General features: G+C 29.6%; 4 protein-coding genes across 12 annotated transcripts in view; 2 read left to right on the top strand and 2 right to left on the bottom strand.

The window, feature by feature from the left end:
• LOC126917933 (putative phosphatidate phosphatase) overlaps nt 1–8,313 on the top strand; it is a 60,544-nt gene extending 52,231 nt beyond the window's left edge. For 2 of the 4 annotated variants that reach the window (XM_050725371.1, XM_050725368.1), the window contains exon 8: nt 3,482–4,708. In XM_050725371.1, the coding sequence (XP_050581328.1) occupies nt 3,482–3,574 (93 nt within the window). In that variant the 3' untranslated portion in view covers nt 3,575–4,708. Of the gene's footprint in view, nt 1–645; nt 4,709–7,998 lie in introns of those variants that run through there. The other 2 variants (XM_050725369.1, XM_050725370.1) reach the window with 2 other exon arrangements.
• Nucleotides 8,314–9,831: 1,518 nt separating this feature from the next.
• Nucleotides 9,832–12,356, bottom strand: LOC126917932 (N-sulphoglucosamine sulphohydrolase). Its single transcript, XM_050725367.1, has 10 exons — nt 12,214–12,356; nt 11,853–11,982; nt 11,617–11,753; nt 11,409–11,559; nt 11,107–11,345; nt 10,919–11,038; nt 10,608–10,808; nt 10,364–10,533; nt 10,126–10,272; nt 9,832–10,046 (listed from the first exon to the last, which is right to left on the bottom strand). The coding sequence occupies exons 1-10, from the start codon at nt 12,326–12,328 to the stop codon at nt 9,912–9,914; spliced, it is 1,545 nt and encodes a 514-aa protein (XP_050581324.1). The 5' UTR covers nt 12,329–12,356; the 3' UTR covers nt 9,832–9,911.
• Nucleotides 10,540–14,385, top strand: LOC126917935 (uncharacterized). Of its 6 annotated transcripts, none has more exons than XM_050725374.1 (5): nt 10,540–10,688; nt 13,010–13,097; nt 13,166–13,360; nt 13,432–13,699; nt 13,781–14,385. In XM_050725374.1, exons 2-5 carry the CDS (start codon nt 13,038–13,040, stop codon nt 14,044–14,046), a joined length of 789 nt encoding a protein of 262 aa, XP_050581331.1. In that variant the 5' UTR covers nt 10,540–10,688; nt 13,010–13,037; the 3' UTR covers nt 14,047–14,385. The 6 variants fall into 6 exon arrangements, with proteins under 6 accessions (XP_050581331.1, XP_050581333.1, XP_050581336.1 ...); XM_050725376.1 differs by lacking the exon at nt 10,540–10,688 and adding an exon at nt 12,251–12,398; XM_050725379.1 differs by lacking the exon at nt 10,540–10,688 and adding an exon at nt 12,383–12,522.
• Nucleotides 14,386–14,790: 405 nt separating this feature from the next.
• LOC126917934 (methylglutaconyl-CoA hydratase, mitochondrial) lies at nt 14,791–18,499 on the bottom strand. Its single transcript, XM_050725372.1, has 3 exons — nt 18,123–18,499; nt 15,064–15,864; nt 14,791–14,961 (listed from the first exon to the last, which is right to left on the bottom strand). Exons 2-3 carry the CDS (start codon nt 15,804–15,806, stop codon nt 14,802–14,804), a joined length of 903 nt encoding a protein of 300 aa, XP_050581329.1. The 5' UTR covers nt 15,807–15,864; nt 18,123–18,499; the 3' UTR covers nt 14,791–14,801.
• Between the last annotated feature and the right edge of the window lie 453 nt (nt 18,500–18,952).

Below are 18,952 nucleotides of genomic sequence, written 5' to 3'. Positions count from 1 at the left end.
TTTGCTGGAATTGCAGATGTACAGGATTGTCCATTAGAAACTTTACGAACAGCCTAACGTGTATAATACTTTCATAAGCAATAGCTTTCATCCGCAAATAATACCGCAATCGTAGCTTCTAATAACGCACTTCTACGAATTAATTGCCAAGAATATTATCGCTTCATGTTCCTCTCAGACTTATTAATCAGATACTATTAATGATTACTTACGATCAACCGTATGTATAACATAAGAACGCTTACGCGCGCATTAAACGGAAAAATATGGAATTGCTCTGCGTTTGCAGACCGTATCTTACTAATCTAACGAACTTTCAGTATCGCTTTTTACCACTTTTATCTATATATTTTAAAACTTAAAAATCAGTTATACATAGTTTATAAATACGATGACCATACTCTCCGAGAGAAAATAATTTGCCCTGTAAGCTAATAATAATAGCGATAACGGTGATAATAATTTGCAAGCTTTGTTCCATCGTATTTCCAAACCGATTAGTGTCTCTGGTAGGAGTCTACGTATTGTAGAATTTGTATCATTTTTATCCGGCTCGATATCACTGGAACAAACTTTCGATTTAAATCTGTAAATGCTTTGGAACGGTGAGAGAATAGAAATAGATAATCGATGTCGTCTTTACAGGAAACTACATTTACGTTAAACGGAACGCTGCTAAATAGAAAAGAGTTCTCCGTAATGTTGTAAAAATGAAAAACGAGATGGTGGATTTTTTTTGGAAAAGATAAATAAACGAAGGGAGGAGCTACTCGAATTACAAAGCTGATCTTCACGATCAACGATCATAGCTGTACTTCGTTTAAAACTTTAATTAAGAGATAATAGGAATTTCTGCGAGTTTCGTCCGTGCGGCTAAGCATTACGAAACTTCATTCTGTCTGAAATGAAAAGTATTCGATTAAAATAGGAAATATAATTAAGAAACGATAGTAATAGAGATCCAGGAAGAGTGACACAAGATTTTTTACGTACAGTACATTCCCGATTTATCAATGAAACGAATGTAACGCCATACTCTTTTGGACACCTTTTAAATTTAGCGCATTACCTTCCTTCTCGAATCGAAAAATCGACGACTAAATATGTGGTTTGTTTTTTCTTTTTTCTTTCACACATCCGGAGCCAAGCTCGAAAATATTGTTGGAATTGACCGATATGTAAATTATTGTATCGTTCGAAACGTGCTACTGTATTCTGATTTGCGATTAGAATAACGAAGCACTTTCCTTGTTATTCGTACGAAGGGTTAATTTTATGTCTGCGTTAAAATATAAGTCAAGTGTATTATAATATCTTTAACATATTATATATGTATATAAATATGTTATATTTTAATGTCTTATTGACCGTTGATCTTGTTCCTATGATTTTATCTCGCAATTGAAATTCGTGCGTATGACACGCGTGACAAATATATTCTACTCTTCTCTTTTTTTCTTTTTTCAAAAATATGAAATTGATAATATAAAACACGCCTTTGCCTTTCGTTGAGTTGTTGGCAATTAACATAGTTTGTACGTTGCTTAAAAAAGGAAACAATATTGATTCCTTATGGTGAGTTAATAAAGGGTGTGATGAAGGATATTTATATATTTTAAAGGAAACGAGACATTTTTTAATACGTGCTTATCAATATTTTAACATTAAGATGTTAAAATTATTATGAACTTGTATTGTAAATATATGTATAATGTGATTTAATTACGAGAATTATTTTTCTTTTTTTCATTAGATTTTATTCTAGGTACGTAATCTCGTTTGAACTTTTACTTATAACTTTTTGTACTCGAAGCAAACGACGATGAAAAATTTAGAAACAGTTGATACTATTACGATATAAGTAATAATCGTGAATTGACACAATTATATGTCGCTATGAAGTAATATTTCAAAATATATTTCATTAATCTTTGTATTCTTTCAGCGTGTTCTCGAAAATGAGTTTCCTTTTTTGTATGCCCACGTTTGTTCAATTTCTTTTTACACGCCTTTTACATTTATTGTACGTATTGATAGGTCATTAAATGACGTTCGAGTATTTTGTAATCGAAGAAACGAATTGTTTACACGTAGCGTAGTTATACGACGATAAAAATACAACTACGTTCAAGTGCGAATAAAATTCACGAGAAACATGATTCATGGGATAAGTTAGATTAGATAATTTATGAATATTTTTACATTCTACCGTACTTTCAACTTCGAACTATAAAATGTAATAGAAAATAAAAATTTACGAACAAGGGGTGGTATATTGTATTCTTTAATCGTTAAATTTCTATTGTTATACATAGATAATTTTATTATTAACGTTATTAGATGTTTAGTATTAACTAAGCGATCTTCTGATAATTACGATAACTTTATCATGGAAATTAAGATTAAATTACGATTACCGTTAATGAAACAAGCTCAAAATAATTAAATGGAATTGGTAAAATATTTATAGATATTAATGTGCTCGTGGAAAATATTTGACGAACATTCCAAACCACGAGAAATCAAATAAAATGTTTCTACCTAATAAAATACCAGCATCTTAATTGCTGTAATGCAAATTGGCGGTCAATAAGATGTTAATTGTTAAATGTAAAATACGATTGATTTCGTTAGACGATAAATTAAAAAAAAAAAAAAAACTCTAAAGAGAAGACGATAAGCCTTAATTTCGCAATGTGTCTTTCATATTCTTTAAATATTAGAGAAAATAAAAAGAAAAAAAGAAAATAACGCGAAGTAAGTTGAATCGATTCTTAAGGAGCTACATAAATCCAGGAAATTGTCAATTTCTTTTCATATCTTTTGTATCTTCAAGCCTGTCAAATATTTAAACGCTTTGAACGTTTTACCATTAAGCGGTTACTATCAAAAGCGATACCAAAAGTATTAAAAAAAATCTGCGAATTGTTGCATCAGCAAATAACACATAAAAATTAACCGTTTATATTTTTCTCCATATTTTTGCAAAACTTGCACGATTGCAAAACCTAAATATCCACTATTTTGCACGACGAGCATTTTTCTTAAAAATTACATTTCCTTGGATCAGAAAAACGTTGAAAGATACGTAGTTTTTAATTTCCTAAATATAAGTAGCTCCTTAATTTGTTAACTGGGGAAAGACGAGTTAATTGGTCGCTGGCATTACCAATATTTTGTACTTAATAATTCATTTATCTCCTCCTTCTTTATCTCATAATTACTCTGATATTAAAGATAATAAATATATTAACTCATTTACATTTTCGTAGAATTCGATCGAATTAATTCGTCTTTCGTTAATTATTTAAAAAAATCGCCCAGTTAACAAGTTAAAACGACTGAGTTGAATATTATTAGCAGTATAAACTATGTCTAACGCGATTTATCGGATTTGCACGATGGATCATGTTCCCTATGCTCGTTCATACAGACGAAGGGATCGTTAATCGTTGCTTAAAGGGTTTCGTATTTATTCTAGGGCAAGTCTCCTGCTATTACTTCGAGCAAAGATGTAAACAAGGGGTTTACGATATACAATACAATAACATTGGTTAAAAGGAAACAATTGTAACACGTGTACCGTTTTATTGTGATATCATGATCATTAAATTCTGCACAGATTGAGAATGTATACCAGATCGAAGTAATAAGTTCGCTCATCTTTCGATGAAATAATATCGAAATTTCGATCGCTGTGATAACGAAGATATTAATAATTCTAAGTTTTATTCGATGAAAGTAATCGTTGACATTGGTATATAACGTCTAATAAATAAAATATAAAAAGTGATAGATACTGTTGAAAAGTTTATTTGAAATGATAAAGCGTCAGTGTATCGTAATAATTCTAAGTTCTATTCGATTAACATCGATATACATATAACGTCTAAATACATGAAATATATTGAAAGTGAATAAATATTCTTCAAAATTGTTCTTTCGATATATTCTAAGGCATCGTTGCGCATACTTGAGAGATCCTCAAAGAACGATCAAAAGGAAAATACGATTGAACGTAATTAAAAAATTCAGCCTTCAGGTGAGAAGACGAGGAGCATTTCGAACGATTACTGCTTCAGCTTACGAACTAAGATTTCGTTAAAAAAAAAAAAAAAAAAAAAATCCGAAAAGTCGATGCAGCCAGAGTATTGAAGATTACACACACGGTAGCGACGAATTACGTTCAATTTAATTTATATAAGTAGATAATTTACAGATAGATAATTTACAGATGCGATAAATCATCGAACTGGAATTACTTAACGAAAGAAAAAGATCTTTAAACCCGTTCCTTTAAATTCGATTCGTACGGTAATATGTATAAATAACGATGGCTTCTCTTCGTTGAGACGAAATCGTTCATCACTGGTTCACGAACAGTAAAATGGACGAGGTATAAATACATTATAGTAGCTTTGACCAGTACACGCCACTTAAGCAGAAACAGTGGCACACGTGATCCTTCTTGATCGGCATTTCGTATCCAAAGAGAGGATACAGCATCGATAAAATCTACTCTTTCTACCATTAATAATACCGATAGGTATCTGGTTATAAATGATGGTCCTTATTATCTCGTATACGCAAGAATACGAGGAATCACGTCGAAAGTATTCAAACACGAGCGTAATGCGAAATTAGTCTTGTACTACTCGGAACTGTCTTGTACACGAAATGTTGAAATAAAACTTCCTATACGTGCGTCTCTGACGTTATTGATAAATTACCGATTCAGAGGATATCATCGATTAACCGGATAAATTGGAAAATACGTTGTTATTTCTGTATTTAGAGGTAGGATCATAACAGCTATTATTTTATTCTTTGGATAAATCTATCACACCGTTCTGAGCCGAAAAACCTTTATTGCACTTTGTTACATGCACTAGGGATAAAAACTAAAGAACATCTTAAACCTATCGATTAAATCTATCGATTGTATCTAGAACTATCTTCTAGTTACTATTTACTGTAACTGGCGCATCTGCATATGGATGGCGATCACGAACTTGCGTTGTCATTTTCAACAAAATATGTGTTATGTGTTTTATAAATTTCCTTGAAATTCAGATTTATTTACGTCGACTTCTCGCAATAAATAAATAAACTGACCTAAATTCGAAGTTTAAAAATTACCAAGTTCGACAAGGGCTACCAATATATTTCGTTTACATCTCGAATTTAGTTTAATTGTACCGGAACACGATTTACGTAAATGTATCCAGGGACAAAATGATGTACATAATACAGGGTTACCGAAGCTGCCTTTTACCAATAACTTCTCATTCGTGTAATGAAAGATGACATTCGTGAAACTGGTTTTAAAGATTCGTTCATTTACTTCATCTAGATTAATGTTCCCGGGCGACAAAATTGATCAGTGAAAAAATTTCATTGCTGCTATCGTTATTAGCTCAATAGCAAGATAGTTTTCAGTACTTGCTATCGTCACTCAAAGTCATTAATCTAGAGATAAGTGGAGGATGGTTTTGGTGAGGGCCAGATGCGTAGCTTTGAAGAGGCGAGTAAATTCTGGTTGAAAGAGGAGGTGAAACGATAGTACGTCGTGTGGAAAAGGGGAAGACTCGTTGATGGATTGGAAGGAGGAACCTAAAGTCAAGGAAATTCCCGATGAAGGTGCAAATATGGAAGCGTTAAGCTGCTTGCGGGGAATAGAAAGGAAGAAGCAGAAGAGTAGGAATAAGAGGAAGGGCAAAAGACAAGGGTGAAGAAAAGTTCAATTTTTGAGAAATAAAGTACAAGTTAAATAATAGATAGGTAATGATTAATGGGATAAATAAATGGATGCATGAACTGTAATGGTGAAAATGTTTATATAAAAATAAAATATTTAGAGGAGATGAAATAAATAACCAAGGAATTGATATATTTTTATGTTATTATTATAGATATTTGTAAGTTTAGTTGTAGTTTTCTTTTATGTTCATAAACTATATAAAATTGAGTCCAATTTCTATACCATCAGGCTGAAATAAATATCTATATATGTACATAGATAATTGGATGGCAGCGGAATAATGGGTAAGTTACCCAGTTATAAAAATAATTAAAAGGCCCGGATTTGATTCCCCGATGCCCCCATAGTTCATAATTTAATTAGCAACCAAAAATCAACCAATTTAGAATGGAGTTTTGTTTGGAAAAAAGTGAAATATAAAGTTCAAGTTCATTTTAAGATCGACGAGCAAAAATGATGTAATAACTACATGTACTAATGCTTCCCTTAAACTCTAACGATGAAAAACGCTAAAAATTTACAAAATACATAGATTTTTGGTAGGAAAAGAAAAATTTTGTTGTCTTATTAGTCCAGTCGAATTAAGCGTAAAAGATCCAGGAACAAATTGATAATAGAAATTTTTTTGCATATAATTCAAAACGATATTTAGAATAAAATAAGCGACTTTAAAACAATTTTCCTTTAACGAAATATCGATTAAACGAAAGAAACACGATTTTTTTTACATTTCGCTTTATATCTTTGAAACTATTTGTCGTACGTGAAAAAGTTTCAGTAGAATGTTGTAGCTAATAAAATTATCTGTAAGCACAATTGTTAGGTTGAAAATTAGTAAAAAACGAAAAAGAAGTCCTTTTTTCTTAAGTTGTTTTCAACGTTAGTTAAAATTGTCGTACAATATCAAGGTTCTGTAATAAATAAGTATTAGTCATACGAAAGTAGTGTTGCAAATTTCGAATCGATTCCTCTGTTAATTTTCGTACAATTAATTTGTTAATTTACGAAGCGAAAAATTTTAATTTGCAATAAAAACGTATCAGCTTATCTCGGTTTATTTTCCGACCTTCTACGCTATCTGAAAGACCTATATTTTGATATTCAAATGAACAAAAATTTTTATATTCAAGTGCTTGATTAAAATATAGCGAAAACTATACTTTTGTTTAGTTGTAAAAAAAAAAAGAAACTTGCAGTTGTCATTCTATCGTAAGAACTTGTTTCAATCGATTTCCGGAATCATTTTACGTAATTTAAAAAAAAATAACGCTTCTCTAGGACCGATTGCCCTCAAGATAGATTGGATGCCCATAAAGATTTAAAAAATGTTAGCAAAAATGTCTCATTTTCGCAGCAGGTGATTAGAGGCTTTCAAAGTAGCGAGCGAAGCTACTTAAGGGTACCACGCGTCGTTTTTAACTCGATCACGCGAAAATTAACTGTAACTTATGGAAAAAATCGCATTATCTCGACAACTATAACCCTAAAGAGGACATTCTGTCTTCTAATTTGAGGTTATTCAAAGAAAAAAAAACTAGGACTTCTTGTTTTACGTTACTTAAGGGCTGAAAATAAGAACAAAATTTTTGTGTTCCCTTTTTCACTCATCGTTATTGTTAAAATTACATTTATCGTTGCTAAGTCATATTGTCACGGATAATAAATCATTCCTATAATGTTGAAGTTTAAAAATTATGTTATTATTTATGTCGTTATTTATTTCATTTTTTATTAATTACCTTATTGTTTATTATTACATTATGTTGTAAGAGAACGCGAGTCATATGAGAAAAAGAACCCCTCTGTCCTTGTCTAATTAAATATGCACACTAACGCCGCTCGTTAATCGGTGTTAGACTTACACGTTATACTTTACTGCACGAATGTGCATGATTTATTAGACAAGGACACAAGTGGCCTTTATGCAGTGTTCTCTTCCTATTCCTATATCACTTTTTGGGTTCGTTCACGCATTTTTATGGTTATTAATCAGTCACCCGTATTGTTTTGTCTGCATTTAATTTTATAAGCTTATCTGCATGTATTTCATGGAATTCAGAAGCTAGCTAATTTGTGCTTTATCTATCGTCCTCTGCTTTGTCATAACTCGCTAGCTTTGTAATGAAATAATCCTGAAAGAATAAAATTCTATGACACATATATAAAATAATAATTTAATTCATTGGAAAAGGAGAACAATCGTTATGGAACTGACATAAAATTTATTTAAATTTCAGAACGAATTAACATCGCTTCAAACAAGAATTGCATTTTACAATGCGATTGAAAGAAATGGGGACAACACTATTTAAGAGCAGTCACACAATCGAATTAAATTAATAGAGAAGCAACTGAGAGTGTATCTGTACTTAATTTACCGTGTTTATATGAAACTTAGCCTTAATACCTCATTATTTACAACTATGTTATTTCCCCGTCAGATGAGATATTATTTATTTCATAGCCAATATATCATAGAATCTGTAATTTATTTCAATAGAGTAAGTATATTGTACCATATTTTAGATGTCATATATGTATGTCATTTTAAATCCTTTCATCTCTTCTATTAAAGATCTTTGGTACATACAATGACATGCATTACTATTCGAAAATCATAATGTGGGAAACAGTATTGTTGTATACATTTCTTTATAATAGGCAGCTAGCAGAATGTTTTGTTATATATTAAAACAAATATTGAAGTTAATAAAAACATGTATTTTATTTATTTAATGTATATACATCTCTTAATTAAGAAAAAACAAGCTAAATAGTGTTAAAAATTCTTGAAATATCCGAATAATAATCTGAGTCACTACATGTTTTTCGAATAATAGTTCAATCATTCAATTTATTTCAGATATATATCAAATCAATACTGTCATGATAAATAACTAATTTAATAAATATTATTTATGAATTTCTAATTATTTCATTTTTCGCAATTAATTTCATACATCAATAATATTGATAAAGCGTTTAAATTAGATATAGTAGAGACATCTAGCGTTGAATATAGATACTATCATTGTCCAGTTCGACCCAACTGACATTTTAAACTATAGTCATTACGTTTCATGCAATGTATAATGTGATAGTATAATTGTTTTAGAAGCGAGATATTTGCAAATATGTAACGCGATGTGAAATTGTTAATTTCGATACAACCACGTTCAGATTAAAGTATTTTCTAGATATATTTTACGTGTCATTGTTCCGGTTAATCAAATTTTTTAAGTATAAAAGTAACCTCAAAATCAGTGATGCTCGTTTTACGTAGTTTTCAAAATACGAACTTGCTCATGTTGCTTGGTGGTCTGTTACTGTGTCTTATTTTTATGATACAAATGAAACAAATTTACATTAATACTCAGAAATACAACAGATATTTGGGATACAAGGAATACGTAAGACTTTCAGAGACAATCATATATATTCATGTTGCGTTTTCTTATGAATTTAAATCGATTCGTTTGGACTTTAGATGAATGAAATATCATCGGAACTGAAAGCAGTAGAAAAGTCTGCGAATAAATCCTCGACGTATGTTCGTCAGTTAAACGAAATCCTCTTGAAACATCGTGATAAGGATTTGAAAAATATGACTGTATCACGTCCTGTTCTTTGATTAGAAATTATTGTAGTAGGTATATTTAGAGAGAATTACTCAATATGTTAACCGTTAGTACTTATGTATATATTCAAATAATTAGTATATTTGAACAAGTATGTTAATATTTTATTTCTGTTAGAATAATGAGTTTGTATATAAGATTGCTATTTGCATAAGAAGGAGAAATATACAAGTTTATATTTTGTAAATAATATATTTGTATTTTCGTATATGAAAATCATTAATATTTTTATTTGATATTAGTGTAGTGGAAAAATTCTGTTATGTATGTTATTATATTATTATATAACAAAGAGTCACAAACTTGTAGCACAAATGAAATTTATTTAAATACCCCAAAACCGTTTCTACAATATTATGTAAAAAAACATAATAATTATGATAATAAAAATATAAAAATTAAAAAACATAAAAATTATAATAATTATGAATATAAGTTATAAATATCCTCTATATTGCTGTGTCATGTTCGCATTAATTATTTATAATATTTTCATATTGCAAAAGGATGTCTTAAATAAGATTTTCAAGTGGCATACATTGTGGTTCTTTAGTTCCAATAAGAACTCCTTTCGGTGCACAAAGCCAAGGATCTTTGGTTGTTTTCTGCCATTTTAATAATCTTTGTTGTAAATCAAAGAATATTTTCTGAAAATAAAATTTATATATGGTTTAATATTTTAGGATATATTTGTTCAAGTATAGCAAGTGTTCTGTTTTTAATTACTTTTGCAGATGATTTAGAGGCAATATTATTTTTTTCTTCTGGATCGTATTTTAAATCATACAATTCCCATTCTGGCCTTTCATAGTAATTTTCTAATGTCTTGTACCATGGAAGTAATTGTTTATTCCTGGTTCTATTCAAAAGATCCTTTAAATAAAAGAAAAATGTATGATTTATAATTTAAAAAATATTACATAACCTTCTCTCATATTTTTAATTTTTATCTTTTACAGGTTACCTGAAAGGTTGGTGAGACGTAAAAATCTTGATCAATAGGGAATGGCATTTTATAGTTAATGTTATGTATAAGCTTATATCTTTTAGTTCTAATAGCACGCATGGGATAATACATAGTAACTTCATGATGTGTTTGACTGGCAAAAACAGCTGTGTCATTTTCTATGGGTTCTGGAAATGCATAAGTGTGTAGCAAGATAATGTTAAAGGTGTCTTAATGCTGAAGGTAGATAATTTGAATTTACCTTCAATAAGAAGTGGAAGGAGTGATTTTCCAGTCAAATGAGGAGCTTCATTTGTATCAAATGAAGATTGATCTGTATATGGTATGTTAAACCAGTCTAATAATGTTGGTACAATATCCAATAAAGATGTTAAACTGTGTGTTACGCTATTTCTCCTATGGTTAGGAATTGGTGATCTAATCATCATAGGTTCTGCCAATCCTAATGTGATAAAATTAATTGTTTTTCTATAGTAGATATCCTTAACTTAATTTTTTAAAAAAGAAGTTCCTCTTTGCTTATTTATATATTTTAAATAATTTGACTAGTACCTGGTTCATATAAATTTGTTCTACCATTTGGAAATGGTATACCATTATCAGAAGTGTAAATCACTAATGTATTATTTTTAAAACCAGCATTCTCTAGTTCTTTTAAAACTAATCCTACACCTATAAAAATTTCAATATTTGTTAGTAATATTAGTTTTCAAATTGCATCATTGTTTTTAATAAAATACCTTGATCTAAGCGAGAAATGGTTGTATATTGAGCAGAGATATCGCGTCTAGCGGCTTCTGTATTTTGAACAAAATATGGTACTTTCACTTGTTCCCATTGATAGTATATTGGATACCAGTCAGGGATAGTACCCATACCGGTGTCTCCATTGCCAAATTTTTCACAAAAATTCCCATATTCTGGATGTGTATGACCACATCTATGAGGATCGTGAAATGCAATATATAAAAAGAAAGGCCTGGAAATGTAATACTTTATTTATCTTTGTCATTCTTCAAGTTGAAGTCTATCAAATCCATACTTTGTCTTATTCTGAGATAGAAATTCTCTGACTAAAAGTTTAATTTTGGTAATGTTTCGACCAACTTGAAGTATAGAATCATTTTCTTCTGTATGGGAAAAATCAAATGGATACACACTACCTGGGCCTACATGCTTTTTACCTATGATACCTGTAAAATATTTATAAATGATTTTTGAGTTTTCATAATTCTTAAATTTAAATATACCTGTTTTTATATTGTTTTTTTTAAATATTTTTGGCAAACTTTGGACAGTTTCAAATGAATTAAAGTGATGAATTCCATGATGGAGACCATACATCCCATTTTGATGACTCGGTAAACCAGTGAGTAAGGAGGAACGACTAAAATGTTTACAAATTGTGAAAGTAACACAAAGTAATAATATGATAACTACATAGATATGAAATATTGAACAGCAAGTTGGACAATAATAATGATACCTAGGAGAACAACTGCTGACTGAAGAATATGCATTATTAAACAGTAAACTCTCTTTTGCCAAGTTATCTAGATTAGGTGTTTGGCAAATATTGTTTAAATAGGATCGCATTTCAAATCCCCCATCGTCAGCTGAACAGAAAATTAAACTATTTATAATTCCCTAAGATTTTAAAATATGAAAAGATATTTTATTTTATAATTAAAGATACACAACACAGATGAAGAATATTAACTAAAATTTGATTTTCACATGAAAATATAAAACAAAATATGTATTTTAATTTTTAAAAATTTTATTTGGCATTTCAAAAGATTGAAATAACAAAATTTTTGAGAATAAAAACAATAGTATATTTTTACCCAAAAGCAAGACGGCATTTTTATGCGGCGCGATGTTTGCATTTATCTTATATAATTCTAATAAGATAAGGAAGACAAAGCAGTATAATTTATTCGAGCAACTCCTTCTTAACATTGCAATTTTGCAGATAAGAAGAGTACCGATAAAGAACACGTCAAATAAGCCACGTATCAATCTAATCACCGTCTGTATTTTTGTTTTTTTTTTCTTCGTTACTTTGTATGCAGTATTTAATTTATTTCGCGGTCGATGAAAATAAAGAAAGTAGAGAAAATGAAATATCAATTTAATTACGATCGAAATATTGTGTAATAAAATAGTGTTATTTTTATTCATATATGAATGACTTGTTGTCTAGACAGGTTATATTCATTGTGTATTTATCAATAATTTTTTAGATATATATCTATATGTTCTGATTTTTTTGATAATTTTTACAAAAGTGTTACAATTTTTTATTAGAATTGTAATGTATTTTATTTTTCTCGTTCTTTTTCGTCGATTTAGTAATTATTTCTATTAAGATTGTGTTGATATGATTTAATCTGTCAGGAAGAAAATCATAAGTGGAGGGGAATTGTTAATATATAATAATGAGAGAAACGCCTTGCACGTGACTTGCGTGTGACTTGTTTGGTTCATACGATAGTTTTTAAAAATAGTAATAAACTTTTTATACCAAGCAATTTTTGATATTTAGTTGTAAAAATTTCGTAATAGCCATATTTATATTTTGTACTGAGCTTTTAACATTTTCTCCTTATTAAAAATTTAATGTAAAAATTTATGTTTCAGGTAAGCAGGTAAACAGTATCATTTTACTATGACTAAGAAGATAATATGTTTATTTGATATCGATGGCACACTTACGGATCCTAGACAGGTAAACTATTTATATTAAAAACAAAATACATTCTGATTGTTATGAATAAGCTTTAATTTCTTATTTAGGCAATTAAACCATCCGTGGAGAAGTTCCTCTTGGGGACTGTTAAGAAAGAGTTTGACTTAGCTATAGTTGGAGGATCAGATTTAAATAAGATTAAAGAACAGTTGGGTGGTAAAAATATATTTGAAAAGTACAAATATGTTTTTGCAGAGAATGGACTTATTGCTTTTAAAGAGGGTAAACAATTACCTACAGAAGTAAGTGATACAATTAAGAGACAATATTGTTATAAAATTTTCTGTTTCTTACTTTTTATTTCTTACTTCAGACAATTCAAAGTATTATTGGTGAAGAGGCATTGCAAGATTTGATCAATTTTTGTCTGAAATATATATCTGAATTACATCTACCATTCAAGCGTGGAACTTTTATAGAATTTAGGACAGGAATGCTTAATGTATCACCAGTTGGTCGTAATTGTACTAAAGAAGAGCGTATTCAGTTTTATGAATACGATCTTGAGCATCAAATACGTCAGAAATTTATTCAAGCTATCAAAAAGGAATTTCCAGATCTTGCTTTAACATACAGTATTGGTAAATGAGATTTTTATATTTGTATAACATTTGTTCTTCATATAGATCTTTATTGAAAATGTGTCTATTATATGTGTAAAGGAGGTCAAATATCTTTTGATGTTTTTCCTATTGGTTGGGACAAAACATATTGTCTAAGACATATTCAAGGATATGAAGAGATACATTTCTTTGGTGACAAAACAGCAGAAGGTGGCAATGATTATGAAATTTATGAAAGTGATTTAACTGTTGGACATCGTGTAACTTGCCCAGAAGATACAGTTAATCAACTCAATATTCTTATAGCATTTATTAAAGAAAAAAGAGAACGAGAACAATTGGAGGTACCTATGCAATGTGCATAATGCAGTGAATATTTAATGTACTAAATAATTTACTTAAAAAGGAAGGTACTTTATATATTTACGTTGATTTGTTTTTCTGTTTTATTAGTAAGCATTCCATTTATAGTATTACATTTCCAATGTCAAAAGAATTTTTGAAGGAAATATAGACATGTAGGTACAATTAAAAAATTTAGATTATTAAATCTTTATTTTTATCAAATGGATTATTTCAATTTGTTAAAATAATCATATGAGAAATTGAATTGTAAATTTCGTTTTTAATGTTTTATAAAGAACATGCGTTAAAGTGTAAAATTGATGCAGTTGCTTGTAATATACATTTGAATGAAATGAGAATTAATGTTATATATATAAACATAATAATTTTATTTTTTTAAAATAAACTTATGTGTTTACATAAATATATACATATTGTGTATTAACAAAAACAACAACATTGATATAAACTATATATATAAAACTCTGAAATTGTTTAAGTCACGTATAAAAATACTTAAAACTATGAATCTAACATTATTATTTCTGTATTGTATTAAATATTAATTTACTAATTTCATATGTTTCTATTTAAATACAAGTATGCTTGAACTTTCATAATGATATGTTGATGATCGAAATTAATCACATTACAATGATGTAGTACAAGAATGGCATGTTTTTGCATTTAATCTCGATTAAAATACACTTTTGTGATATGTAGATAATTAAGCGTAACAAACTTATAAAATACGTTGTATTTCATTTTTATATGTTTAGACTCCTTGATAAATGGGCATACGTTTCGTCCCAAATGCTGCAAGTCCTTCGATTCTATCTTTTGAATCTACAACTGTGTTATAACATTGTTTTTCAATTTCAAATCCATCTGTAATAGGCATTTGTAGACCTTTTGATATTGCTGTTTTTGCCATTCTAAAATATGATAAAAATAAAATATGAGTATTATTTATTATGATATATTGTCTGTTGTGTATTATATATATATATGCACCAAATTTGTAAACTTATACTTACTTAACTCCAATTGGTCCATTAGGTAAGATTTCTCTGGCAATTGTTAAAGCAGCTTGATAAGCCGCATCACCACTTTTATTTTGTGGAACTACTTCATTTACTAAACCAATCTTCATAGCCTGTTCACCATCAACAATGCGCGCAGTGTAAATAAGTTCTTTTGCTCTAGCACTTCCAATTATTCTTGGAAGTCTTTGAGTGCCTCCTGCTCCAGGAATAATAGCCCATTTTGTTTCTACAAGGCCCATTTTAGCTTCTGATGCTGCAACTCTAATATCTGTGGCTAGAGCAATTTCTAGTCCACCACCTAATGCAGCACCATCAATAGCAGATATTACTGGGGTTGGTAAAGTTTCTATATCATATGTCATATTTCTCAAGAATGAAACAAATTTTGAAATTTCTGCTGTGTCCATTCTTGCTCTTTCTCTCAAGTCTGCACCAGCACAGAAAACTTTTGGGACCAAACTACGAATGATTAATACTCTCAACTTTGAGTCTTCTCTGATGGAAGAAATGGCATCATGTAACTGACTAGTTAAAGTTTTGCCAAGAGCATTGCAAACTGTAGGTCGATTTAGTCCTAATACTGCAATGCCATTGTCTTTTCCATCTAAATACTTAAGTACTACTTCTTTCACATCATCTTTTGGATTTAACATCGTGTTGGTAGACATTGCCTTTGCAGCAGTTGTACAAAGAGAATGGAAAGTATGTCTGACACTTATCGTTAAAGACCCCATTATGTAAAGTTTATGTGTAAACAGGCTTTCACACAATTAAGTCTTGCGTAAACACAATCTGAAAAGAAATCTCCATTATTAAAAATATTACAACAAAAAATATTAATAATTATCTTATAAATTATTCATAATATTAATATGCAGTTCATACAAGAATTTAATTCGAATTACTTTTAACACTTAAAAAGTGAATAAACATATCCAATAAAGAATTGTTGATCCTAATATACCAATAATAAATTATAATATATTAATAATTGGATATCACAGATTAAACATATGGTAAGTTACTTTTAAGAGCATACATGATAATTTAGAACTCAAAAAATTAATTAAAATCACTTTTATCTAAATATTCTCCTATAAGCAAATTTTAAAAATCGTTCAATTCATAGTCAACAAAACATTATAGCCATCTAGCGGTAAAATGGTTGAACTAATTAATCCTTATGATGAAATTAAAAAACAAATTTCTCGGTCTCTGAGACAATTTCTTGAATTATTTAGGAATTAAATTAAAGCTTCCGCTCCTAGAAATTTTCTATGCATATTATTTTGATTTCTTACGTAATTAATTATTTATATGCAACTAGTGCAAAGTGCCCTATTTTAGACCTGTTTGTGCCGTCTACAGGTGAATTAGTGCAACTAACAAGAAGCAAAATTTCTAACTAGTAAATGGCACCACACATTCAAAATGTATGCCGACATATTATATAAGTCTGACCAGAGAGGAAATGGGAGTACTCGCGCTTATAGACTTGGTTGTTCCTGGATTAGTGCTGTACCATGCGGCCAAGTGTTAAAGTTAATTAAAGTTAGCAAACACAAAAACTTGTAAAATTAGGGATTTGCCCTGTTTGATTGCACAAAACATTGTAGTAGCCAATGCGAATGATTATGACTAACAATAAATAAATGAAGAAAGTAGAAAATTAAGTATAAACAAATATTACACATAACAATATTATATATATATATATATCATAATCATTCGCATTGCCTACTACAATGTTTTTGTGCAACTAAACAGGGGAAATTCTTAACTTTAAGCTTAAATACATAGATTATTGTATATGCTAAATTGCAACCAAACAGAGCAGATCCCTAATTTTATAGGTTCTTGTATATGCTAACTTTAGTTGACCTCGGCACTTGGCCGCATGGTGCAGCACCTGTACTGCGAAACAACTAGAACGGGCGTGGAAACTCTCGTTTCCTCTCTGGTCTGACTGGCGCCTCGTCCTTATTATCAAATATCTCTATAGAAAGTACAAAAACAATGATGACTAAGTATATTAGGTATATTAAGTATACACTGAAGTAATAATGATAATCAAATTCCTGAACGTTAGGTACGACGTACAAGCGACGTACTAAGGACGCGTACTTGAGTCGATACGGTATGTCGGCATGATGTGTGTATATGTATAGATATATACGTACATATATACTTTTGTGTGACACATGAACTAAAAACTCCGAATGAAAAAATATTTCATTATAACCCATACTAAATACATATGTCAAGTTTTACAATATGAACACAGGTATTGTATAAGAATCTTTTGTTAGCATAGAATATTGTAAAAATTGTAAATCGGGACAGCAACGAACTTGTCAAAGAAAGAACAGCATCGGCATGTTTATAATTCTGTCTTACTCTTATTATCAAATATCTCCGTAAAAAATACAATAATAACAATTATCTTGCTAAACGTTGAAGACTGAAATTATAAAGTAATTAACGAAAGATTAATATACTTAATATTCTAATGGATAAATAGTATCGGTTTGTTTATATTATGTATACACAAGTCTGACCGGCGACTTATTCTCATTATCAGATAGAAGTACAATAATAACGATAAACAGATTGAAATATATTACACCGTAGAACTACATTTTCGCACAATATTACACATTTTCTCAGAATATGTTAATTTAAAATCCAAGTCATTCACATTTTTGAAAATTGTTTAGTCCAACAAATTTATCTTATCTTAATCACCCTAAAGAATTTAGTAAAACGTAGGTCACTGACGACCACTGTGCCAATCAGCGTGTTAACTTTTTAAATATTGAAAAATTATTCCAATAAAAGTGTAAAACACCCAATGAAAGATTAATATTCCGAATATTTTAACACGGTCAAGTCTGACTTGTCAAGTCTGTCTTACTCTCATTAACAAATATCACTATAAATACAGTAAACACAATTAGTTTTTAAACTTTGAAGAATTATTCAAATGAAATTATCAAATAATTAATGAAACGTATAAACGTATACATATAAATGAAGAAAAATAGGAATACCGTGTCTTCCTTTGGAAGCGTGTAGGAATGTTGTCGTTGACGACTCCTTGGATTTTACGCACCGTCGCGTTTCGCCAATAGCATTTGTGGTAGGGAGATCCGAGAAAAGTTCAAATATAATGTACTAACTTCAGTACTTTGACGACGACGTCGCAGAGTCGTAAGCGCAACTGGTTGTTGTAGAAAATGAAAGGAAAATATATTCTTCGCGACCTACTCAAGTTGTACGTGTATTTATACACTGTGTGTCACACGCACACAGATAAGATTCAAACATCCATTTTGCGTCAGTCGATACGTTTTTCTATCTCTCCTGTTAACATTACGAAGCGCGAGTTGCTGCCAGAATGAAGGAGAAGCCAATATTTTAAGGTTCTCAACTAAAACAATTAATATGTATTATCAGTATTTATATTAACAAATGCCTGAGACATTTTTAAGTAGGTTTCAAATAGAGTACGTTGTCGAATGATTTGTATAAAGCTAGACCTGTACCTTTAAAGAATTAAAAGTATGGTTAGTAAAATACATATTATGGATTTAATTTAATTTTGATTAATTGAGATTAATATAAAAATGGATTAATAAATTTATCAAATTCATGATAATGGCCTTTTCTGTATAGATTATAAGCTATAATATAGTTATGTAATATAGTATATAAATTAGAATATATTCGAACCTACATACGTACTACCATTAATATATATATATATACCATTAATATATACATAACCTACTACCATTAATAATCTGTGCCTTAATAATAATTAATTAATAACATATGTTGTACAAAGATAAATAACTGCCTTAATAAATAACAAAATAGG

The sequence above is a fragment of the Bombus affinis genome, chromosome 6 (assembly GCF_024516045.1).
Source record: "Bombus affinis isolate iyBomAffi1 chromosome 6, iyBomAffi1.2, whole genome shotgun sequence".
Taxonomy (NCBI): Eukaryota; Metazoa; Arthropoda; class Insecta; order Hymenoptera; family Apidae; genus Bombus; species Bombus affinis.
The sequence above is the reverse complement of the archived record's forward strand: the minus strand, read 5'-3'. Positions and strand labels throughout refer to the sequence as shown.